This window comes from Caretta caretta, chromosome 18 (assembly GCF_965140235.1).
Source record: "Caretta caretta isolate rCarCar2 chromosome 18, rCarCar1.hap1, whole genome shotgun sequence".
Lineage (NCBI taxonomy): Eukaryota > Metazoa > Chordata > Testudines > Cheloniidae > Caretta > Caretta caretta.
In genome coordinates, this window is record NC_134223.1 from 11,429,400 (window position 1) to 11,455,025 (window position 25,626).

At 51.0% G+C, this 25,626-nt stretch overlaps 1 protein-coding gene across 1 annotated transcript; it reads right to left on the minus strand.

The window, feature by feature from the left end:
• Positions 1 to 1,313: 1,313 nt before the first annotated feature.
• On the minus strand, positions 1,314 to 25,617 carry CLCN6 (chloride voltage-gated channel 6). Its single transcript, XM_048824655.2, has 23 exons — positions 25,490 to 25,617; positions 23,378 to 23,437; positions 22,619 to 22,684; positions 22,170 to 22,235; positions 21,298 to 21,364; positions 20,287 to 20,393; positions 19,912 to 20,038; positions 19,222 to 19,289; positions 18,221 to 18,279; positions 17,640 to 17,772; positions 16,616 to 16,729; positions 16,125 to 16,291; positions 14,825 to 14,951; positions 14,295 to 14,424; positions 13,819 to 13,972; positions 13,562 to 13,721; positions 13,283 to 13,389; positions 11,696 to 11,882; positions 10,886 to 11,043; positions 9,792 to 9,948; positions 8,964 to 9,071; positions 8,272 to 8,397; positions 1,314 to 5,759 (listed from the first exon to the last, which is right to left on the minus strand). The coding sequence occupies exons 1-23, from the start codon at positions 25,568 to 25,570 to the stop codon at positions 5,679 to 5,681; spliced, it is 2,610 nt and encodes an 869-aa protein (XP_048680612.1). The 5' UTR covers positions 25,571 to 25,617; the 3' UTR covers positions 1,314 to 5,678.
• Positions 25,618 to 25,626: the final 9 nt, after the last annotated feature.

The window sequence follows — 25,626 nt, forward strand, 5'->3', positions numbered from 1 at the left end:
TTCCTCATTTTTTACATTACATCTGAGAGAGAAATTGAAAAAGAGGCTTTCCCCATTCCTGCCTCCATCCCCACGCCAGTGCATTTGGGAAAAGGAAGAGGAATAAGTGTAGATTGAGTAAAGGAGTTTTCCTCCCAGCCAGCACGTCTTCCCCGTCTCCAGAAGCGCAAGAGACTAGGACCAGATTTTGCCTACAGCCACTACATCAAATTTTGAATTTCCCCGCTCCCTGAGGGTTGTGGGGGGGGGAGGTAGGGGGGTAGGTGTGTCCCTGTCAGTCCCTCAGGCCCAACCACTGCAGATACTCCCTGCCAAAGGATGCTTGGTGCCAATTTCCAGCCAGCCTACCCGGGAGAGGCGCTCGGTCTTGGCTGCACGGAAGCGTAGGCTGGTGACTCAGCAGGAGGCAGAGGGCAGCATCTGCACACAGTCGAAGGCTAAAATAAATCCTCGCACAGCAATCGTGTCACGCAGGATGCAGAGAACGAAGAGGCTGTTACTACCGTTGTCATGCTACAGTTCACATGCCAAGGGGGGGGAGGGGGCTGCACTTGCTACTGCCCCCTCCACAAATGACATTTTAGGACCTGCCTTACGGCAGCTACTGCTGGGGCTAGGGCTAAACGGTTTTGTTTCAGCTTGTTTTTGATTGGACAGAGAGGGTAGCACAGCTACTTGAGATACAGTAAAGCCAGCCCCAGCCTCCCTACAAGCCCTAAGCATGAAGTTAGGGCACCAGCAACACCCAAACCTCCCTTCGCTGGATACTTACTGCCGTACAAATCCTTTTATAAGCTTACTGGGGTGGGGGAGGGAGGCCAGCTAAGAAAGCAGAATATCATCTCCACTGCAGTAGGGACCATCTATAAACCATGGGGGACCAAGCCTGTTGCCATCCAAGTCAATGACAAAGCTCTCCCCGAAGTCACCGAGTATGGAATTGGGTCTCTGAGTGGAGGTATGGCCCTGCTGAAATTAATATATTTGGCATAAATTTAGCAAGGATTTCAAAAGGGGATCAGGCACTGGAATAGGTAGTTAAAACCTCCAGAATTACCCAAACCAAATTCTGATCTCTGGGGCAGAGGGGTGAGGAGGAAAAGGTTGCCTGGGGGCAGGTGCCCTCCTTTCTTATAAGCAGCTGGAACTGGCCACTATCAGAGATGGACCCAGACTGACCATTTATCTGAAACAGAAGGGGTGGTGGCTAGTTGTAGTATGCCTTCCAATACAAACAGCCAAGGGTCCTGGCCTAGAACCCTTATAGCAAACAGTGTTCATAGCTCCCTACCTTGAAAACATGGGTGCTTGGATCTAAGGCTGTTGGACCATTTTTATTATTGGGATGAAAAAAGTCAAAAACAAAATTTAAACAAACCATACAACGGGGAGGAAGAAAATCCCAGAGCCCAGCAGGTGCAGAAGGACACACAATGACATTTTACTCTCAGACATGTTATGGTTACAGGATGACATCCCAAGTGCCAAAGTTCAAATAAAAAATATATTCATACAAATTTAACAAAAATACAGTTTATATACACCGTGGAATTAGCTTACATCATCTTGTAACAAAAAACAGTGCAAAAAACAAAACAAAAACAAAATAAGTGGCTGCCCTGGCATGGCTCATAGTACAGAGGAGTTAAGACTTGCTACCCGGCGTTAACACTGCACAGGAACCCAGGAAGCAGGAGTCAGCCCCCTCTACTGTCCTGAGCTTTTGACATCAATACTGATCCACTACGTGGACGCTCTCCCTTAGTGTTACTCTGATAAGAATTACAGGCATCTGTATAGTTTCTTTGTCAGCTGTTTAGCAATCGGTGCCAGACCAGAAGCAGTTAAGGTTTGCGAGAAGGGAGTTCAGTGGTCGGCTGTCTGAGCAGTCTTGGCTGAGAAGAGGATCTGGGATCCTTTGCACCCCTCGTAAGTGGCACACGCGAGAGCCCCGGCTGTGTTGCATCTCAGAACCCCACTCAGAGAAGAGCATCCATGACCCCCTTCGTTTCTGAAAGAGGAACTTGCCCTGCTCTGGGCCACATACAATACTGTTGAGCACACCTGGTGAGCACATTTGTGGATTTCCCTTTAAAGCGGCTGGCAGAGTGCCACAGGGCCAGTTATGTTCTCCTGGCTGCAGCAGTGAAAGGAACTGCTTTCCTCCAGCTCTAGGTTTTTAGTAAGATGGATGCTTAGGCAAAGCAGGTGCAGCTGAGCACAGAGTGGAGTCCGGCAGCCTTTGCAAGGTAAGGCACGGCTAGTGCCCAGACATACCTGAGCAAGATGTTTCAGCTCGGCTTGCCTGGGGCTCCCAGCTCCATGACTCATTAATGAGGCCAAGATATGGTGTGGCAAAATATACTGCCATGACTTCTGTACTGAATAAACAGGACATGACGGGCAAAGGCGACCGACACAGAGTTAACAAGCCCTATTTTAGTGGGTGGGGGGAGGTAAGTGAACTCTCACATAGCAACTGAGTAGAGCGGGAGGGACCGGATCTCTCACTGGGCTTATGAAGAGATAGAGGGAGTACAGGGCTGCTGCATCTTGTGGTTTGTGCCTTAAATGCCCGAACTCTAAAGGTAACCCTAATGAAGTGTGATTGTTTTACTGCATGTTGGGACTGTCCAGGTGCCAGAACCCTTTGGAACGGAAGCTAGTGCAACAAGTATATTTCAAACTTCCAGTTCATCTTGGGGGAGAATGGGGGAGGGGATATGTCCTGGAGTTTCTTGGACCAGTTCAGTCTCTTTCCAGCTATGGAAACCAGTGCTCCTCCTGCCCCAAAGCATAGGGAAAGCACGTTACTGACAAGCCCGCTCTAGATATAGGTGAAACAGGCTGAAGACCCTTAGTCCACTTATGTAGAACAAGGCACCCCCTAAAAGTCAAAAGCAGAAGCCAAAGTCAACCCACTTGACAGTCATTTAGACTCTATTAACCAAAGATCTCCCTGAAGAACTGCATGGACAGCTGGGACTGAGCCATCTTTCAGATGGGCTCAGAGAAGTACGAGGGTGCCACTCCCACCACAGCTATGGAACCCAAATGGAAGGAGTACAAGATAGGTGCTGGCCCTGGGAAGATGCCTTTACTTCACTCTGGGGAGCTGAAGGATCAACACCCACCATTCGGGCTACCCTGGAAGGTTCTCCTGAGCACACATGCTATTTGGAATGGTGGAGGAGACTGAACAACTGACGCAAACTGGGGGGGAAGGTGTGAGGAACCTGTTCCATGCATGCTGGTCACACAGGACCCCACCTGGGGCTGGAATGCAGAACTTGGATGGTACTTGCTATAACCAGATGGACCCAGGAGGGTGAAAGTCACTTGCTGAAGGGAAGTTTTGCACTACATGTAGCAAGGCTCCTCCCTCTCCACTTAGCAGGATCTGCAAGGAGGGCCAAGACCTCTGCTCCAGAATCAGGAAGGAGCAGGGCTTCACAGGAAGTCTGCTGCCAGTCTCGTAAGAGGGGGGGAAAGATGAGACCCAGGGAAGGGTTTGCAAAATTTCATTGGAAGTGACTAAAGAAAATCTCCAAAGTGAATAAACCAATATGCAGCTGAGCCCTGCCCTATACGCAGGGGGGGCCTTTCTCCACTATATATGTCAGAATGGAGTCAGGGGACCTTCTTTCGTCCTTTGCTGGTTACAGGCTGTAATGTAGATACGACAGAATTATCTCCTATCTACAACACAAACTCCTATGATCTGGTTCTTTGTATGGTGTAGATACCCCCAGAGACCGGATCTCCCTGTACCAACTCAGCCACCCGCAACCTGGTCTGCAGGGGAAAGCTTCACCAATTACCAAAAGAGACTTGCTTAATGAAGGGTACAGTGTGTGGCACTTGTGTTCTGTGCACGCTACCCGTTACCTTAGAGAAGTCAGAGCACAGCAACCTCAGCCACAGCCCAGCACGGGAACACACAGCTTCCCCGGACAAACTCAGCTTGCAGATCACGGACTCTGCAATGGACATGTGAAAACACAGGTTTTGCAATCCCTCTATGCTTGGAAGGAAGAGCCCTCAAGATGGCTCAGTTTTAAAATAAAACAGACTCCTAAAACAGCAGCTCCTTTGACGGCTAGCTAAAGCCCGGTATGGCGTGGAACAGGTTAACCGAAGGGCTGGTGAGAGGGCTGTGGGGAACCTTTCCTGGGATGCATTCCACAGGTTAGCTGGGCCAGTCTCAGAGGAAGCAAGAATGCTCTGTGCTTTATCAAGCCAATCAGTTCTGTAGCCCCTGAAGGCATGAAGCTGGCTTCCCACAGTTATCTGAATGCAAAACCCACAAGGGCAGGAGCCTGCTGGAATGACACAGGTGCTGCCAGGATGGTACCTGCCAGAGCACCAGACTGGCTGTGACTGGCTCCTAAATGCTGACTTTTCCCTGCAGGTGATTCTGCGGTTGCAAGAAACATCCCAAGTGCTCTTAGAGCTGCCAAAAGCCCTTCCACTAACTGCTCTGCGGAGCGCTGGCTGGCAGTCTCAACCTCCCAGAGCCCCTTCTGGCTGGCCGCAGCATGAATTGCACCTTCTCTTTCCGTGAAGCCGACAGAAGCCAACCCTGCCGCTGTCGCTGCTGAATTGGAGCTGGAGGAGTAACGCTCATGCTCTTCCCCGTAGTGAGCTTGGGGCTTGCCGGGCCGAGAAAAGAGATTTCCTCCATCTCCACAGCCCTGACTGTAAAGATGCCCCTGGAATCCTTAACCCCCGAGTGAAACCAGGCTCTTATCACTGGATCTCTGCGGGAGGGCACTACATAATGCTCCAAAGAGGCGCAACATAGCATTACAAGGAAGGGACAAGAGTGCCTTATAAAAGACTTCTCTTCTAAGGGGAATCATTGGCAACAGCTGATGAGGTTGACGGGATTTCTCTCTTCCGAGTTGTTTTGTGGGGGCATTAAGGGTTTCTAATCCAGAACAGTAATTAGAACCAAGCTGTTTTGGATTCTTGACTTGCCCAGATGCTCTCAGCAGCCAGCTGCTGTCAGACTAATCCATAGCAGGGATTCCAGCACCGAAGGACATTAAGAAATTAGGAGCTTTAAGAACTGAACTGAAAAACCATGAAGCCAGAGTGAAAAACCTGGGCAATTAAGAGTTCCTGATGGCAGAAAAATTCCCCACGCCCCCCAAGGAGGTGTAGTTTTAATGCCACTGAGAATAACCAGCAATTTAGTGTTTGAGGATATTAGCAAATTGCAGGGGGTGATCTCAGCTTTGACAACGACCCCTTCTCGTGCGAGTAAGGCAACTACTTTAGCAGAACTGGGAAGGGAAAAGAAATCAACAAGAGAAGGGAGGGGAAATTTGCTGCACTCCTCCACGTGGGACATGGCGTAGCTGGCGATATTGTTACCCTCCAAACTGCAGGCATTTCTATAGGAAGAGCAGCCTCGGGGCAACTTCTGATGAAAGGAGACGGCAGGAGAGAAGACAGCATTCTGGCCAAGAGCAGTCAAAGCAGCACCTCTCTGGGGCTGGCCAGAGGCTCTGGACTCAGATAGCTCCTCTACTCTCTGCCAGCGAGATGTTCTCTGGTCCCCAGACTGCGTGGGAGAGAAGCCATCCATCATGTCCTTGGTCATGGGGCATCCAAGCAGAAAGCGAGGGCATGTGCAGGCTTGGAGGAAGAAGGAAGCCATACCGACAGCAGGCTCAGATGGTTTGGTAGTGCTGTCTCAGTCTTGCCTGCAGAAATTCATGAGTCAGGTTGTGTCGAGTTATTATTCCAACAATCTGGTGAGGGGAAAGAGGAAACCATACAAGTCAGTCTCACCGACTCACATTAGGAGACACGGGCTTGGTGGAGGAGAGGAGGCAGTAGTGTTTCTTCTGGCTGACCTGAAAAAACCAGGTGAGAAGGCTTGGGCAATTCTCCGAGAGGCTTGGTCTAGACACAGGGCTGGGAGCGGGTTCAAGTTCTAATCCCTGCTCTGACAGGATTCTCTTTCTTAGGGCTTGTCTACACACACAAGTCACGCCAAAGTAACTATACTGGTATAATGGTAGCACAACCATACCATGGATACAGTAATAGCAGTATGAAGGTACTTCATAACCATGTGGAAAGGGGAATAAGCTGTACTGGTATAAGGCACTTTTATATCCATGGGGCTGTTCCTACATCTGTAGGAAAAATCAGACTGCTAACCAAAATAGTTACATTGGTACAAAATCTGCATCTAGTCGAGACCACAGACAAGTCACCAACCTCAGACTTCCTCCATTTGAAACTGGTTTAATACTGCCCATATGAGGTGGTGTTGCTTCGTGCGCTATATAATGATGTGCATCGAGTTGGGCACCTCTGTGGCCGGAATGTCGGAGGTGCTGAGTGTATCACTGGGAGCAGCAGGCGCTCAGCACCGTGGGAAAGAAAGGATGCTTAAAGTGAAGCAGCTAAAAGGAACGCTTTGGGCCAATGTGTTAATGATCTCCAGTCTCCGCGGAAAAGAGTGAAACGTCTCTAGATCAGTTTCTTTCAACTCACCTTCCATAGGGTCCAAGTAGCCAGGTTTCTAGTCACCCCCTCTACAATATCATGCATAATCTGCTTCATCTATTTTCAGCCGTTTCTAGATTGTGCTAGTTACATCTCAGAGTATCATGTCAGAAAAACTCCTCAGTGCCATATGTTAGCTTGCTTTTGGACACCCACTCTTCCGAAACTGCCTATCTGGTCATGGCCCAGCTGTACGTGACCGGGTCCTCAACACCCTCCTTCCTCACCCCCGGGAACAGCTCCATGCTCAGAATAGGAAATCTGAGGGAGGGAGGGAGGAACACAGCCAGGGAATACTTCAGACTACAGCTTCAAAGGCAGCTAAAGCCAGGATCTCTCCACACTTCTACCCAGCTTAACTTTTACTGTAAGGGCCAATACAAGGGCTGACTCAGGCCCGGAGATGTGCTGGACTCTCCTCATGAGCCAGCAGCATTCGGCACTTCTGAATCAAGACATTTTAGCTAATTTTGTTAATTGCCTTTTTAGCCTCAGAGTCCATCTGCTGGCTCCTCTGGACAGCAGAACCCTTGTATGGGTGTACTAGAAAGACATGCCCATGAATCCAGTGGTGGGACGTCACATGGGAGACTTATGGTAGCAGCAATGCATTCTAGGCAACCCAGGAGAGCTAGCGGACTATGACTAAACAAGGTAAAGTGCTGGCTGCTTCCTGGTCTCAGAGAGAAGCCACCACCGCCCTCTCCTACAGCGCTGCTCAGGGAAGATTTAAATCTCGTGAAGTGCGGTCAGTGGCAGAAACACCAGGTGGTGTTCAGCAGAATGGGAATGCATTTAAAGATTAGCGCTAGGATCCTTTCATATACTCTGTAGGGTCACAGTAGAAAATGCATAACCGCTCAATAGCCCTTGCTTGCAACGTTTGCTTTTCACTAGCAGGCTCAGTGGGGCAAACATCATAAATCCTGACATTCGGAGAAAGCTTCTGCAGCCTCATCCTTGCCTACCACATCAGTTATGTCCCTGAAATACACCTGAGCTAATTCTAGGCATTAGATAAGAGGATGACATGTATAATCTCTGGGGCAACTTGGCTTCATGTCACATGATAAATCCTGTCAAGAGACCCACCACTGCAACAGCTCACCCAATACATGAGCAAGACCCTCTCCCGCACATATTCTGCGGTTAGTCCTGGTATGCTTTCCGGATTTTCTTATCCTGCTCCAGCACTAGTGAGGGGATGCTGACTCTTTACTATGTTTATGGGAAGCTGAGGACACCTGCTGGGCACTTTGGGGCACTGCAAAATGCCACAACAGTTCTGGATAATTGGATTCGTTCTATACTTGACTGTCTCAGCTCTTACGAAGACAATGTAAATTTCTGTTTAATAGACGGATGTGCCCAACCTGGACAGATCGCTCCCAGGGGCTTTCAGTCTTCTTTGGCTGCAGAAGCTGCCAAAACAGGGGGCAATTAGTGCCATTTGTGGTGGGTTTTGTCAAGTGGACCCTGGCCCACTGGAAAGTGGACTAAGACCCCTGAACAGGCATCAGACAGCATCAGCTTCCAGTCATGGCCAACCCGCACTGGATCCAGACTCGGGACAGGTGAAGGTTTCAACTTTATTACCAGAGAGAGAGGTTTCTCCAACCCCTGAAAGTCACATTCTGCTCGCTGTCAGAATGGGTTTGTTCAACATCAATCTGGGACTGAAATGGAGCATGGGGCATGCCCCATAATGCCCCACCCAGCCAGGACATGGCGCCAGTATGGACTCACCTCTCCCACTGCATTCACCACTGGTAAGTGCCTGAGCCCCATTGTCCTAAACAGGTTGAAGACTTGCGAGGCATGGGTGTTAGGGGACACCGTGAAGGGAGATGGGTTCATGTAAGGGGTGACGTCCTGGGGAGAGTCAAGAAGAAAACACCAAGGTCATTTCTACCAGGTAGTTTCCAAGTGAATGTCCATTCTCCTGGAAGCGAGGGGATGATAGGGGTGCTTTAGCCCTGTAGACTCCATGAGTCTTGGGCCCTTTCAGGCATGCTGGCTGAGCCTGCTGGTCCAATGCAACAGCAGGGAGATTTTGAACAGGTACAAGTAAGATCCATATTCACTTAAACCAAGAGTCAAGTCTAGTGAGAACAGGAGCTGTGCTCCCACTAACATTCAATTGATTTCTTAAATCCAGGCAGCTAGGAAGTGGTCGGAAGAGTAGTTCAGACAGAGATGTCAGAGGTGCAGGATTTTTGGTCACTGTCACCCGGAGTGGATTTGAACCTGGGCTCACCCTAAAGCAGCAGCCTGGGGAGACCAGAATTGGAATTTGGGAGTAAGATTAGGTATAAAGTGTCTCCATAACCCCAGGCCAGGGAAGCATTTTTAAGAGGTCTTTGGAGCATTCCTGAGAATGTGTATCAGGGAGAAAGGGCACCACAACACGGCAACAGGGTCCCCTCAGCATCTCTTACCACTATCATGCGGGGGTTCAGCAGCGTGAGGTCCAGGTCATGAATATCGGGGTAACGGGGGTAATCCTCAGCCATCTCGGCATACGACAGTCGAGGCTGGCTGGTGCTCTGCAATTGAAAAATGAAAAAGCCTCGCTGAGGAGAAGCATCGCCCTTCCTAAAGCAGATGAATGACTGAAGCCACACAAGGGCATAGCTGAGACTGGTGCTCTCAGCAACCCTCCTGGTCCCGCCGACAAGCTCAGGGAGTTACACACGCCTGGAGAGGGATTCTTGGCAACAATTCACAATGGCACAGGGCACATTTAAACAATACAAGGAGTCACGCTTTTGGCAGAGGAAAGGAAAGGACTGATTTGTTCTCCAATCCCATGGAGGATCTATTCCCATCTTTGGAAGGCGGCACCAGGATACTTTGTGGGAGTTGGGCACCAAACAGGCTGGATCATTTCTCTTGCTACACGCCCGGAGATACCTCTGTCCAGCAAACCACTGAGAGGCAGAGACACGGGGGACAATAACACCATGCTGACGGGTGCACTATGGGTAGTCAGACCTCTCCCCTCCCACAAGGGGATGTCACCTCTATGCAATACACCGGGTATATTCACAGACAAGCTGCTATTGTTTGGTAGCTGCGCCTTCCCCTGTGCTTGCACAGTTACATAACAGGAATAGTTCTCACTTTGCAGACAAAAGGGAGGATTCACTGTTCTACGGGGACGATGGAGTTTAAAATACTGCATGCCAGCCCCTGGGGATGCCGTCTTCCCAATTCCTCCCTGCCCACAGAGAATCCTCATCTGCCCCAGAATCTGCAAGACTCACCGACTGACTCTCAGAGTAACAGACTCCTCGGACGAGCAGGGTAACCAGCTGCGAGCGTAAGATCAGGCCGTGGAACGTCAGAGGTCGGAAGCGTTCCTCCATGGTCCACTCTTCACTGGGGGACTGGTCTGGGTACAGGTTGGGGTAGGGAGTGTATCTGTGACAGATTTCACACCACTTGTTACAATGGGTACTGCTTGGAAGTACTTAAAGTAACAATGGCAGAGGAACAGAACCACCAAAATAGGTTACTGTCTGACAGCTGTGAAGTGCTTGGTCCACAGTGAGTGGCTTTCATGCAAGCATTTCAAAGCACGTCACAATCGGGAAAACACTTGCCCATCTCTCGTACAGATCAGGAAACCGAGGCAAAGAGGGTTAAGTGACTTGCCCCAACACAGCAACTCAGTGGCAGAAGCAGACCAGAAACCAGCCTTCCCAACGCGGAGCCCCTGCTCGGACCATGAAACCACACGTGTGTGAAAATCAGCTGCGGGTCCCAGCCCGGGTCCCAGCCCGGGTCCCAGCAGGCTGCTGTCCACATTGTGAAACCAGACCAGCGCAGTAGGACACTGGCTGCAAGCTCAGCAGGGGTCACCCAGGCCGGGCGAGGCACACGAGGGGGGAAACTTTGCACTGCCACCGCCCGTGCTGCAGATACAGCTGGCCGGCTGGCCTCACATGCCCCACGTCCCCTTACGAAAGAGGGGCAGGTGCTGCTAGGAGACTCCCAGGTACACCAGGCCCAGCAGGAGCCCGGAGGGAAATCTAGAGGAGGAATGGAGAGGATGGGGCTGGAGTACAGTAAAGAGAGAGGAAGAATGGTTCAGTGGCTAAGGCACCAGCCCTACAACTTGGGAGACCCGGGTTCAAGTCCCTGCTCTGCTGCAGACTCCCTGAGTCACTTAGTCTCTCTCAGCTCCCCATCTGTACAATGGGGCCAACGGCCCGGCCCGGCCCTGCCTCACAGTGCGTCGTGAGGATAACAACAGTAAAGATGTGAGGTGCTCAGTTACTATGGTAATGGGGAACGCATAAGCACCACAGGTAAACCCCACTGTGTTTCCAGCCACCGTCGCCTCCAGGGGTCTCACCGTCTCTCCAGCATCTGCTGCAGCAGATCCTCCTTCTCAGGCGGCTCCTCTGGTGCAATGTGCTCATCACACATGTTGCGCAGCTCGCTTGAGGGGTAAGATTTCATGGACTGGCTCCGCTTGCGCTGCTCTCCAGCTCTGGTGAGGATGCTGGATTTCTGCAGGGGGGTGGTGGTGGTGGGGTGAGCAGAACCTTTAGACAAGGGACATGGGTCTCGTGCAAAACAGGGGGTCAGAAACCACGTAAAGTGAAGAACATCTGAGTGCTCTAGGCAAGGAGTGCAAGAATTAACCCTTTCTGATCTCAGTTGCCAGCAAAGGACTATCTACTCTAAAGCTCTCCTAGGAATGGTATTTGCAGAATTGCCAGGACTGCAGGATCCACTCTCTTAAAAATGAGAGAATCTAGAGCTGGAACAGGCTTGGGGCTGCTCAGCTTGTCCAGCTTCTTGCTAGCTCAGGAGTGCTCCATACGGCACATCCACGAGCATTCCACACCCTCCCGCCCACCCCTGCCCGGTGGTAAGTGTCCCGAAGGAACGAGTTTCCACCACTGCCCTTGGGAGAGAATTCCTCATGGAGCACGATGGCTTCACTCAATCCCTCCTGCCACATATTTAGAATATTAGGAAACTTCCTGACACCAAAAAGTATTCGGCTGCAGAACAAAGTCACGGACAAGCTGCAGACAGAGGCAAGCATGAAGCATGCACCAGCCACAGCCCAGATGACACAGGAAGCTGCCCCCCTCCAGGATCAGAGAAAAGCCCCTTATCCCTGAGGTTACTGGGCAGCCACCTCCCTCCTGACCTTGAATCTAATGTTGTTGCTGATCAGCTGGTTCCCCTTCATGAACTCCTTCTCGTTCCCCCGGTTCTCTGTCACCACAGGGAAGGCGTGATGGACCGTTGTGCGGAGGATACTGACCAGTGACTGGATCCGGGTGTGGGGATACACGTACGTCAGGTTGGGCTCCATGATATCACTGGCTCTCAGCCTGAGGCAATGAAGAAATGCACTGCTGTAGGTGCCAACATACTTGCTGCAAACAAGCATGGTGCAGAACCAGCACCAGAGAGAACCCCAAGGAACCTATTCCACATTAGTGCTGCCTTTGCCCTTCCTACAAACCCTGTTTGCAGAGAACAGCTGTAAGGTTACTGAGGCAGCAACATTATCTACATAGCATCACAGGAATTAGACAAGATGACAAAGGCTCCTGTCCTAAAGAGCTTACCATCTAACTTAGACAGACAACACGAGGATTTCTTCACCACCACCACCAGGAAAGGGAAAACCAATGAAGAGACACTTCACACGAAACAGCAACTGTGTACTGCCTCAATGTTTTCACCAAGCCCTTCGTTGCTGTGTTCTGTCGCAACCTCTAGGCTTTGCGGTTTGACAGGAAGCAAAGCGTACGAGTACATGGGGAAGCACCCGTAGGACAGTGATTTTCTAGCAATGTCAGACAGAGCCTGCCCCTGCTACCTCCCTTCACTACAAGAACAATAGGTTCTTTAGCTGGACATAAGAGTGGCCATATTGGGTCAGACCAAAGGTCCATCTAGCCCAGGATCCTGTTTTCCGACAGTGGCCAATGTCAGGTGCCCCAGAGGGAATGAACAGAACAGGTCATCATCAAGTGATCCATCCCCGTCACCCATTCCCAGCTTCTGGCAAACAGAGGCTAGGGACACCATCCCTGCCCATCCTGGCTAATAGCCACTGATGGATCTATCCTCCAGGAACTTATCTCCTTTTTTGAACCCTGTTATAGTCTTGGTCTTCACAGCATCTTCTGGCAAAGAGTGCCACAGGTTGACTGTGCGTTGTGTGAAAAAATACTTCCTTGTGTTTGTTTTAAACCTGCTGCCTATTCATTTCATTTGATGACGCCTAGTTCTTGTGTTATGCGAAGGAGTAAATAACACTTCCTTATTTACTTTCTCCACACCAGTCATGATTTTATAGACCTCTAAAATATCCCCCCTTAGTTGTCTCTTTTCCAAGCTGAAAAGTCCCAGTCTCATTAATCTAGACCCAGTCTTATTAATTAACAATGCATTTCAATCAACCAACCAACCCTGGTGAGATATTAGCCCACTTTAAAGATGGGAAAAGGGAGGTCCAGAGAGATTAGGTGACTTTCCCAGTCCACAGTGGCAGAGAAAGGGATAGCGCTCAGGAGTGCCTTTACTCTGATCACTCTGCCATCCACCTTTCTCAAGAAAAGCCCCAGGCTTCACGCCCAATCTCAAGCTACTTCCCCAACGCTTCCATGAAGTCCTGTAGGGAGGGAGGAAGGGGTGTCCCACCCCCAAGAGCATTTACCACCAGGCCAGAGAACCATAATCAGTTCTCAAACACAGGTACAGTCAAGAGCATTGTCCTTACTTGTCCATTTCCACCTCCGTCTCCCACTCCAGCAGCGGCACCCCTCGCAGGGTCACATGGATGTCATAGATGCCCTTGTTAAAGAAATCCCCTGTCCATTTGGCTACCTAGGAAGACAGAAAAGCACCAGTTCAACCGCTTTCTAAGCACAGGACTCCTTGTCCTCAAACCTGAGAGGAGGTGGATAGGATGGACATGCATAAGAGCCTCCCTCAGCCAAGCAGAGAAAAGCCAAAGTCCAGCCAGGAACCAAGAGAGGGGTGTAGACATGGTGCTCACCATCAGGGTGATCATTATCGGAAGCCCGTACGTGATCTCATTGGTGGATTCTATCAGGATAACGGTGAGGCTAATCGTCATGCGGACCACGCCTCCCAGGAACGCCGCCGCACCAATCAGCGCAAAGGTCCCCGAGTAGATGTGGTCCAGCCCAATGTAGCTAGGGAGGAAGCACACACAGCTCTGGCATCAGGACCAAGCTGCTCAAGTGTCTAGCCAGCTTCGGCAGCGTTCTACAGCACACACACGCAATGCACCTTTTGAGGAGGTTGGCGACCAGGCGTCCGAAGGCAGCCCCACAAAGCAGCGACGGTACAAAGAGACCACTGGGCACAGAGCTCCCATACGTCCAGCAGGACAGTAAGAAATAGAGAAGGAAGAACAGGGAGAGTGTGACTGGGCTGAAAGTACCTGCAACACAAGAAGAGTTATGACCCAGGGGGCACAGGCCTCCCGGGACCTCACAGAGTCCTCCCTTGGGATTGGAGCAGACTCTCCTCTCTACCTCAGAGCAGCTCCTTAGTCTCAGAGTCCCAATGAGCATTAGTGAGGATGACGAGACAGAGCGAGGGGGAAGCTAGGACCGCAGGCTCTATTCTCAGCAGGCCCTGAAAGCTACAGGAATTTGAAGACGCTTTTAGTTCTCAGATTCCCGTGGAAGCACAGGTGAGGCTTAGACCAGACTCTGATGATGCTGGTGGGGACCTGAGCACGACATCTCCTGGACACTCACCATCCTGGTGGAAGAGCTGCAGGATGGCTAACTCCTGGGGGTTGAAGAAGAGCGTTGCCATGTCGTTGTAGGTTTCATTAGGGCAGAAGAACGTCTTGATGCTTGAATTCACGTCCTCCGATGAAGAGCCCTAACCAACAGCAATCAGACATTATGTTAATTTATAATCTGGTCAAGCCGCACTGGGAGTTGCCACTAGGACCGGAGTAAAAACACACACCCCTTTCAGCATTGCCTTTGGGGAAATCTCATCCAGACAGAGGACACAGGACTTGAAATGAGCCCAGATACACAACTGCCACCAATTTTCCCCAGGGGGACAATATTCTCTCATGCATCCGGCTTTCATCAGCACATGCAGGCCTATCGGCAGGTGATGGAGTCTGTTAGTGAAGCTCTGTGGGTACGTCTATGAAGGGCGTATATTAACGTAAGCGAGGTTGCGTTACATGGGCACACTTTACAGATGCATGTTTCCTGGGCTGGTGGAGACTGTGCAGGAATGTGCCCCTCTGTAGGACGAGTGTTACCTGAAGGCTCAGAGTGCTGTTGCCACTAGGATTGGTGGAAGACATCTGCCGGCATTCTCCTAGAATCATGGACGCTACGAACACCACAACGGTGGTTGTTAGACACACCAGCAGGCTCTCCAAGACTCTGCAAGCACAAAGCAGAAACCATGCAGGGACAACCATGCTCAGAGTAATCGAGCCCTTGGTCTTTGCACACAGCCCTGCATCCCAACGTTGCTCTGAAAAAGCGACAGTAACCAGCAATTTGGGGCTCCACTTAGCAGACAGCAGGTCATTTTAGGTTCTGTAAGACAGGCTGTCCAGTGATCATGTTCATTCTGACCAGCCACGCTGGCTGGGCAAAGGGATCCATCCAATCAGGAGTAAAAAAGCCAGTGCAGGCCAGGAGGCCACTCCTCTGATATGGGATGACAGGCTTTGAAAACTCTTTGGCTGGTGAGAGTATTTGGACACAGTGTCATTTAACTCTGCACTGGGCTTGCACTGTATAGACCCCCTCTGCCACCACATCAATCCAAGAGGCCCACACTAGGATCTGAGAGATGATGTTACAGCCTTTCCTCCAATTTCAGTCACTGCTCCTCCTTATCCACATGCCCCCTCGGGTAGGGCTCTTGGACCGTACAGCACATGGCGAGGCTACACCCATAGCAATGTCTGACAGACATGCTTTTAGCAGCCTTCCATGGGCTTTTCTGGATCATTCAAAATTGGTCTCTTCCTTGTTAGCTACATGGTAATTTCCTGTAACCAGAGCTTGAATTATGCACTGATTTCCTGCACCAATAGAGTGGACAGCTTGACCTCAGATGTTCTGATCAAATGAACTGATTAAGTAAAGGGCACTGTGGTATAATCAGCTGTTCCTATCAGGACTACTTCACCCAAGCCAAGACCTAGGGAGACCCCCAGTGGTGACACACAGGCAGCACAAGCTATATTGTTAGTTTAGGAACTGAAAAGATCTACAGGATCTGTCCCTACAGCAGCCTCAAAGAACCCCCTTTATACTCATCATAAAGGTATCCTGGCTCCTGTATACCACAAGGGTCATTACAGGGATGTAGTGGGATTGTAGCAGCTGAGGTTAGCTTAGTGTTCTTTGTGAAAATGCTATACGGTTTGCCAGGTTTTGTTATTTCACTGGGATGGATTTGCCTCCTCTCACCTAGTTCCAATTTTTCAGTATTTTAGCCTACGTGGCTCTTACTCTTTGAGGCGCTGTGGACACAGACAGTGGGGACAGACAGCCACACACAGAGATTACACCAAGGCAGGTGAAAAGGAGCACTGATACCTGACGAGCTTCGGCTTTGGATGTACGTTCCGCATGCGGTATTTCGCCAGCCTCTTATTCAGGCAGTTGAAGGTGGCTCCAAGAAGGCCTCCTACAATCCCCATCATAATGAAGAACCCCAAGTCCATGGCCGTCCAGAGGTGGCATTTTTTATCAGAGTCAGAACACTGGGGAGGGAGGACAGGTGAGGGAAGAGAGAGGGAGAAATGCAGGAATGAGACCAGGCAGCAAAAGAGCAGATGGAGACGTACCAAAGCAGGCACCCAACACCGCGGCCACTTCTACCTCAGGCAGGAAACATTTAACAGCACCGACCACAGAACAGGATTCATTCCCTCTGTCAGACCAGAGCAGTAATTTTCCCCTTTCTCCAGGGAGCAGCTAGGGCATTCCAGCCAGAGCACCTCTGTTGGATTTCAACTAACAGTGCTGATTGGTTTCACACAGCAAGCCAGGGCGACTGGAGAGGCAGTAAAGCAAGCACAACACACCTTGAACTCCCCAAAGTTTAGCAGCCCAGGTAGCTGGAAAGATCCCCAACTTCTGAACTGAATCCCGGAGCGGAAGAAGTTCAGAGTGAAGGTAGCAGCCATGGAACAAAAGAGCTGGAGAAAGAGAGAGGCAGGAAGAAAAACACCCAGGTCAGTGGCGACAAGGCCAGTCTTTCCACACAAATCATGTCTGGGGAAGGGAGCTTGCAACCTACTGGCACTTCCAAAATTTAATCTTTTTACTGTGTTCAGAAAATAAGGCCACAAGAGACCATTGTGATCCCCTATTCTGACCTCTTGCATAACATAGCTCCATAGAATTTAGCTCAGTAATTCCTGCAACAAGCCCCTCATTCTGGTCATGGGCACTGAGCTGCAGCAGCTAGAATCAATTACAGGGCATGTACACAGCTTGTTGGTGTGTGTAATTTATAAATTGAGGCCTAAATTGGCTCTGGATTGGATTACAATCTTGGGGAAGCCCTCTGCTCTTTTAATCCACTCTGGAGATGGGAGTCTGCCACTGCTTCCAAGACGCGCAAAGTGTTTGGCAAAAAAAAAAAAAAAAAAAAAGGCCAAGTCACAACACCAAAGATTGCTATTCTAGTACAATCTGATGTGTTCTGAGAACTCTGCCAACTCCAGCCCAATGCAGCAATCTGAGTCAGAGAATTTCTCCAACCCTAAGGCAAAGCAAAGTCTCTTTCTCACAGCACATGGGGACGCAGGGATCGAACCTCCGCCTACTGTACTCCCACTGCCTGGAAGAAACACAGGAGCAAAGCCATTTCTCAGAGCTGCCCCAACAATGTGGAACAATTCCTTCCCGACTGCATTCCTGGGAAGCACCACTGACCCCCAGCTATAATTCTCTAGCATCAACACTGCAAGCAGTTCACATTGTGCCAGGAGAGCTCAGCTTGAGAGATTCAAGAATCTCAGGTTCGTCACAGCCGAGCTCTCTGGCTTCCAGCTCGAGTCCCCTCTCACAGGGAAGGGGAACCCAAAGAGCCAAAGTTCTCACCACTTTCCACGTGAGCCCCTGGTTCCAGAAGGAGGAACCTTCTTCCAAGCTGAACAGAGTGCCCCCGATTGGGGCCCCAAAGGCTGCAGCAACCCCCGCAGCGGCCCCTGCAGATACAAAGTCCCTTTTGTCCCTAAGCATAGAGAGAAACAATGTGAGTTTATCAAGGCAGAATCCGGAAGGAACTCGGAAAAGGGGAATCAAGCCTGGGACTAAACTAATTTCTTGATAGGGGCAGCCAGCTGTGCCCAGTGGGCAGCATGATGCAGTTAGCTAGCTGCTGTCGGGTTTATCATCTCTCCCTAAAGTAGTACGTCTGGCTGTGGCCAGTATTTTCAATATGGGATTGAAGGGACCAGTGGTCTGATACATTATGACAAATCTTGTGTCCCCAACACCTTTTGGAGGGGGCTGCGCACCAAGAGGATTGTGGGGGAGGCAAGGTGCCGCAGGAAGGAGTCTCACCTGGAAATACAACTATGTACCTTCTCTCCATTGGACTAACAGGCTCCAGCTGACTGACCCACCCAATCTAGCACCCCCTCTCCACCCTACCAGGCCCCCCCTCTCAGGTACAGTACCTGTCACTTCGGAAATAGGGAAAGTTAAACTGGATCTTCCTAAAGGAGATGCTCTGGAACTGAAAAACAAAAGGACAGAGTCAAAACTGACACAGTGATGAACCAAGGCAGCCCCTCCCTCCCACAACACCCCTTTGGGAGCAGCCAATGCTTGGGAAACACCGCACTTTTCTGCCTACATCTTGTTACTCCAACTGTATGCCCTGGCGGAGGGAAAGCAGACAAGGAAATGTACTTTACGATAAGGTACTGGTTCCTCTTCTAGCAGATCCTATTTACAGAGCTCAGCGCATGCTGGGAGCTTTGTCCCGGGAGGGTTCTGCAAAGTACACACTACCTGCTTCTGCTGACCAGTCTCCGGGGTTTTCTCTCCTCTCACCGTGAGAGAGAGGAACGTCCAATGCTCCCTTCCCTTCCTGCAACATCTTGGCCTAAACAGGCACTGCATCCCATTGGGGATTAGAGTTCATTTCCTTTTCGTCTCTCAGCACAAACAGAGAGGCTCTCCAGACACCCCAGCACTGGGGTCATGAAGCCAGCATTCACACGCCAGAGGCCGCGAGGCCGAGCCAGGAGGCAGTGTCTGCCCTCAGGAGAAAGGACTCTTCCGTTTGTCAGCTGTTCTGGCACAGTGCGAACAGCTACACTGTGCTGCTGTTTGCCTTATTCACACGCCTAGGAGGAGCCACTGCCCAGAGAGGGGATCCCATCTTTATCCCTGCTCAGTGCTGGGTTCCTCCTGAGCCTGTAGCAGCCCTCACCAGGTGATTGAGGGAGGAGGTTATGGCGCTTATACGGATTTAAGATGGCCCAAACTTGTGACCTAGAAACGCACAGCGGAGAGGGTGCAGAACGAGGCCAATTCAGCCATGTCATCCCTCCATCATTACTTTAGCTTCTAAGAGAACATATCTAACAGACACGACACCTGATCTTAACCAAGGGGTTGAGAGGGGCAGAGCCCAAGTCGCAGAGCGTCTCAGAGCATTTCCAGCACTAACCTGAGGCAAGCCAGCCCCCACAATAGCGCCACTGTGTATCATGGGGCCCTCCTTCCCTACAAAGAGTCCTGAAAAACAGAAAGCGTTCTCATTGCAGAAGTTCGACGTTTGCAGACAAACCCAGCACGCTCCGTCCTGTTCTGCAGTACTAGGAGAGGGGGCCAGCACTGCTTTGCCATGGGGCACAGAAACCAGTCACCCCCGTGCCTGTGTAGAACTAGTTTCCAACACGGAGGCTGAGTGCAGATCAAAGGGAGAAATTCAGGAGCAGCATGACTCCAGGATGTCAATATTCCACGCAGCATCAGGCAGGCATGTCCCAGTGGGGGGGGGCATATGTGTTGTGCCAACACATGCTTCTGCACAGTGAGGACATCAGCCATGCACCTGAGGCTTGGCACCGGGAGTGCACTAAATACACCCATCAAAGAGGGCTGTTATCCCCAGGTGTCTGCACTCTCCCAAGGCATAGTGGGTGAAATGCTTCCTGCTGCTTGTTCAGGTAGCTCTAGGCAGCGTGTTCCTGGCACTCAGACAGCATTTACCGACCAGAGTCTCTGTTCTCCTTCCCATCACCGGCTATAAAGGTGCAGAGCCACTACTGACCTGCCCACCTGGAGATTTTCAGTCAAACTCTGTTCCCCACCATCACACACTTAGTCCATGATGCATCTGGCAGCTTCCTCTTACCTCCGGCTACGCTGAAGAGTACTCCCAGAGCTTTGCACACCAGTGTCCGGAGACGGACTATCCCTGGCACCTTCACTCCGTTCAGGTAACATTTAATCTCCGGAATTCCAGAGCCAGCTGCCACGGGCTATGAGGAGGACACATTAAACACCACGGTGCGTCAGCACCTCAGCAGACTGATGAGCCCCCACCAATGAATGCAGAAAGGGACTAGGGGAAACAGCGCATCGAGAGGCTGAATTCATTAGTCTTTGTAAAATGCCCTCCTGCAGCACCTTCCGACCCAAGATTTCAGAGCAACAGACTTCATGGGCATTACCTGTTTGATAGCAGGGACAGAGAGGGGAGGAAAGGGTATATTAATAGCAGTCTCACCTCGATCAGGACAAGAAGGCTGGCAAGGAAGATGAAGGTCAGGTTAAACCCCAGCAGCTCCAGCAGCGACATGGCAAGGCAGCCCTTCTCACTGCACTCCTCCACCGCTGCAAGGAGGGAGTCAAGGCAACAGGAACACACACACCTCAGCCAACACACTCTGTAGGGCCCATTAACAGGACCCAAGGCTGAATCTCCTATTCCAGCCACCAGCCTTCAGAAAGCAGGCTCCCATCACAGCCCTCTGACCAAGCTGGTCTAAGCCTAAGATGCCCAAACCACAAGCCAGCAAGAGCATCTGACAGGCCCATGATGTTCTTTCATGGATCGGTGTTTCCCAGAAAGTGGCAGCCCACTCCGTGGTTACTACACCCAGCAACCACAAAGTGGTCTCGACTTCCATCTTCACTGCGAACACCTTATGCTTTCCCCTTTTACATGCTGTCCAACCGGACAATTCACAGGGCCCAGCAACAGAGAGGGACAACAAGAAATGCTGATGGCACCTTCTGTGCATGAAGTATAAGGCAGCTCCTCTGAGAAGGAGCCAGGGAAGCATGAGGATTAGAGAGCCACAGTGTGGGTCTAACAGACAATGCTGACGATTTCCCGTCAAATCATTCTGAAGGCACTGCAGAGACCCTCCATGGCAAGCATTTTTTACAGCATTTACTGGGGCCGGTTTCTCTTCCAGAATCCAGCTCTTGGTCCCAGTGATTCAAAGCCCAGATCCTGGTGAACTGAGTTTTGCCAATGGCTTCAGCGGTAGGAAGACTGGGCCAGAAAGTACCCGTAAACCATGTAAACCATGCTACTCACGGTCTGTCATCTCTGCCAGGGGGACTTTCCCAGCTACTGAGCAGAATCCACAGTAGGAAGTTTAGTGGTTAACAAACCCCTCCGCCCAGGAGAGTCCTCTAATGGAACTAACCCTTTCAGGACCAGGCTCTGGTTTTAAAAGAAAGAGGCCACCTGAGTCCAACAATAAGGCAGGAACCACATAAAGGATACAGGTTTGTACCACATGGAATTTGAGTTGGGAAAAGAGTCGCACAAAGAAATCCACAAATAGACCCACCTGTGAAAGAGAGAGAAGGAGAGACCTGGCATCAGAGATCAATTACTTGCAAATGCCAACAGATCACCCCACTGAGACAGCTGCAGTCTGACAGAACACTGGTAATGCAGCAATTATGCATGACAGCTCCTGCACAGGCTGCTAAATCCCACAAGTGGGGAAGGAGAATCAAGGCAAAGTAACTCCAGGTACTCAGACTCACTCCCTGCTATGCTCTTCTCAGACACATCCACCCCCATCCTATAGCCAAGATGAGGCAATGAGCTTTCCATATGACTGCCTGGGCAAATTGTTAAGAGCTAGGAAAGAGATACTCCCATGTGAGCATATCAGCAGTAGGAGCAAGCTGCAGCTGAATCCATCAGCTTTGTCAACAGAGTCCAGGTCTTGACAGTCTGTATTAAACCTGAGACATGCACAAACCACCCCCAACTTCACAGGCACCCCAGAAGACCCAAACACGTACACAGTGAAGCTAATATTCACAGTACATCTGAGGATACAATTCTGTCCTATTTGATCATTCCATTAAGTGGTTTCTTAAGGCAGGTTTCACTGCAAGCAGACTATTAGCCTTTGGGGATCTGCAAGGTAAACCTTGTAAGGAAAAGACACCGAGATGACTTATAGCAAAAAAACCCCGCCCTTTAGAAAGAAGATAATTCAGATGCATTCTCTTGTGATACTCAGAAAGGCCCAGCACCAGCCACAGACAAAGCAATCTTCTTAATGAAACACAAGGCACTCTCCTAATGGGTCTTTGGTTCTAATAATTTCCCTGCTTCCCACCCAGTAGGCTCCTTACCAGTCCAGTGCAGACTCCAATGGCGAAAACCATCACCCACTTCACCGCTTCATACCTCCGGCCTTTCTGTTTAGGGCAAGGCAATATAAGCAAGTCAAAGTATACACAAATGGGGACCAGAGAAATGTGACATCACAGTCACCAGCTGGGACAGAACTGGAGAGATAAAACAGTGGGCACAGACAAGTATCCTGAGGAGCATCAGAGGACTGGGGAGAGGGAGTTTGAATGATAAATATATCACGTTAAACCCGAGGCTCAGGGAAGGTCCTGGGTGCTGTGGGAGCCTATTTCTGCCCTTTTGATATAAAAGCTGAGCAGAGCACAAGGGTAAACAATACTTCTCCCATGGGAATGGGGGTCAGCCAAACCTGACTGCAGTGGAGGATATTTCTATGGATTTAGCTCTCTTAAACCAACAAAATGGGAGAGAGAGAACAGGCTCCTACCTTGTTGTCCATGCTTTCCAGTACTTCCAAGTAGGGGTCATTGATACACCGGTCATAATCCAAGCTCTGGCAAAGAACACCACAGGGTTAATGGGAGATAAGCAGCTGAAACTGATCAGGCTGAGGCTTATCTAGAACTAGGAGGCTCACAGCAGGGGATGGGGAAGCATGTTAAGGGTCACTGCAATAGTTCAGGCCCTATATGTAGGCCTGGCAGACCCCACTAAGAATACAAGTGTTTGGGAGCAATTTCAATGAAAACAGAGGTTTTGAGAGATTGAAACATTACCCCTGTAGGGCTGGAAACCCAAACCCTACATTATTAGCACATCTGAACCAGGAAGTGAAACAAGCCAATCTAGTTTACTGCCCAGACTGTGTGAAATACAAAACTAACCAAACATAGGAAATGGAAAGCAACTGAAATTTTCAATCCCATTTTAATCTAAAGTAGTCGTAACACACATGATTTAAACAGGATTTTTAGCTTGACAGAGACTCCAATTTCACAGCGCTATGGACTGCATCAAAATGATATACCTAATCCTTCTCCCCCTAAAAGCTATGTATTACATGAAGGGTTCTACAGGGCTCAGTATTCTGATGAAGTGAGCTGTAGCTCACGAAAGCTTATGCTCAGATAAATTGGTTAGTCTCTAAGGTGCCACTAGTACTCCTTTTCTTTTTGCGAATACAGACTAACACGGCTGCTACTCTGAAATCTGTCATTTCACAAGCTGCAACTATTTACTTTCTCACCTCATAGTCCTTGCGTGGAAGAATTTCGTCATCTTCTTCCTGTGTTTCCCCGAGGATAGTCTATGAAACAAACCCCAGAGGTAGGAGGAGAATTATCAGGAGAGCTAATGTACAGGCACCAGATATTGTGCACTGACTGGTGTTTATCATCATTGCACTGGTTAATCCAGGTCCCCAGGTTGTAGGGGGCCTAGTGCAGGGCAGTGCTCCAAAACGCTGGAGAGGGGAGTTGCCACTTCCCCAGGTCCTACTGCTGGAGAGAAGAGTAGAGCCAGCTGTGTGAGGCAGAACTAGCATGGCACGCCAAGCAGCAGGTGAAGCGTAATTCACATTCTTGCACTCCCTAAAGCTAGCATAGATGAAAAATGGCCTCCCCATGCCGCTCTGCAAGGATAGCCAACCCTCAAGCCAAGAACATAATGGGAAGAAGGATATTCCAGCTCGTAGACAGCCCGAAGAAAGCAGAATCTGGAGCTAGACTGATATATTCAAACCCAGCATCCTAGTAATGATCCACACTTATAACGCACCTTATCAAAGCGCTTTACAAACATTAACTAACCCACACAAAGCACCTCAAGGCAGGAAAGTATTACCTCTTTTTTAGAGATGGGGAAACAAACACAAGAGTTATAGGACTTGCCCAGAAAAACATCGGCACAGCCAACGCTGTAACTCAGGAGTTCCTTACTCTCAGGGCACGTCTACACAGCAGCTGGGAGGTACGATTCCCAGCTCAGGTAGACATACCTGTAGTAGCACTGCTCAAGCTAGCATCTACAAATAGCAGTGGCTGCTCAAACTACCTGCCTGAGCACAATCCCTACCAACCCCAGGGTACGTACTTGGGTGGCTGGCCCCCATCGCCGTAGCCACACAATTTTTTGCTGCTCGCTCAAGCAGAGCTAGCAGACGTCTGTCCACCCGAGCTGGGAATTACACCTCCCTGTAATTACTCCCTGTAATTACTGTACCCTTCATCTCGTGTTCAATTCCTTAGAAATGTATTCCACTTTAGCTGTGATGAATTTCTGCTCTCACCTGAGCCTGTGTTATTTTAGATTTCGATACCCACAGTATGAGTGGGGCAGAAAGAATAAAGGAAAGGGATCTACAGTATGAACACCAGAGGTGTCAAGCCAGGAACACAGTACAAACAAAGACAACTGAAGGCAGATAGGACAGAGCCCCGCGTGTGTGTTTAGAGAGGGGATGATTTTGCATGGCACACAGGTGAAAGGTTAGCAAGAGAAACTGAGGCCAGAGAATGGCTCCTTTTCCCCTAACCCATTTAACTCCGACCCTTTTGTCTCATTTCAAACTCCCGCGCCCCTTACCACCTGCTTACTCTACTGCAGCAGAGAGCGATGAAGAGACAAGACGAGTTAACAGAACGGGCAGCCCCAACCCTGAGCTGTACGGGAGACAAAGAGACATTACAGCCGGGCTGAGCCGGGGAGGAGGTGGGAGAAGCAAGGGGAAAGCCAAGGGCAGACAAAGAGCCATGGTGAAAGCAAAGGACTCCCGGGGGGGAGGGGTTAGGAGGTGCAGGGGCGGGGCGGGAGGACTCCGCCTGCCCTGGCTGCCAAGGAGACAGAAAGCCCCAGACACTTGTATGAGGCTATTTGCATAAAGGAAAAGGGGCCGCTGCGCTCTGCTCCAGACACCCCCCCGGCCCCTGCCCTGCAGCGGCTCCCCCACGCCCAGCCCCCCCCCGCTCCCAGCGGCTCCCCCCCCCGCCCCACGCCCAGCCCCCCCCGCTCCCAGCGGCTCCCCCCCCCGCCCCACGCCCAGCCCCCCCCCGCTCCCAGCGGCTCCCCCCCCCGCCCCAAGCTCAGGCCCCCCCGCTCCCAGCGGCTCCCCCCCACCCCACGCCCAGCCCCCCCCCGCTCCCAGCGGCTCCCCCCCCGCCCCACGCCCAGCCCCCCCCGCTCCCAGCGGCTCCCCCCCCGCCCCACGCCCAGCCCCCCCCGCTCCCAGCGGCTCCCCCCCCCCGCCCCACGCCCAGCCCCCCCCGCTCCCAGCGGCTCCCCCCCCGCCCCGCCCCCTCCCAGCGGCTCCCCCCACGTCCAGCCCCCTCCCGCTCCCAGCGGCTCCCCCCCAGCCGCCTACCAGCTCCTCCGGGGTGCGGCTCTCCCTCTCCCCGCAGCACGGGCAGCAGCAGCACCACCAGGGGGCCCCGCACCCCGCCATCTTCCTCCGCCGCCGCCCACCCACCCCTCACGTGACGTCTCCCTCGTCCCCGCCTG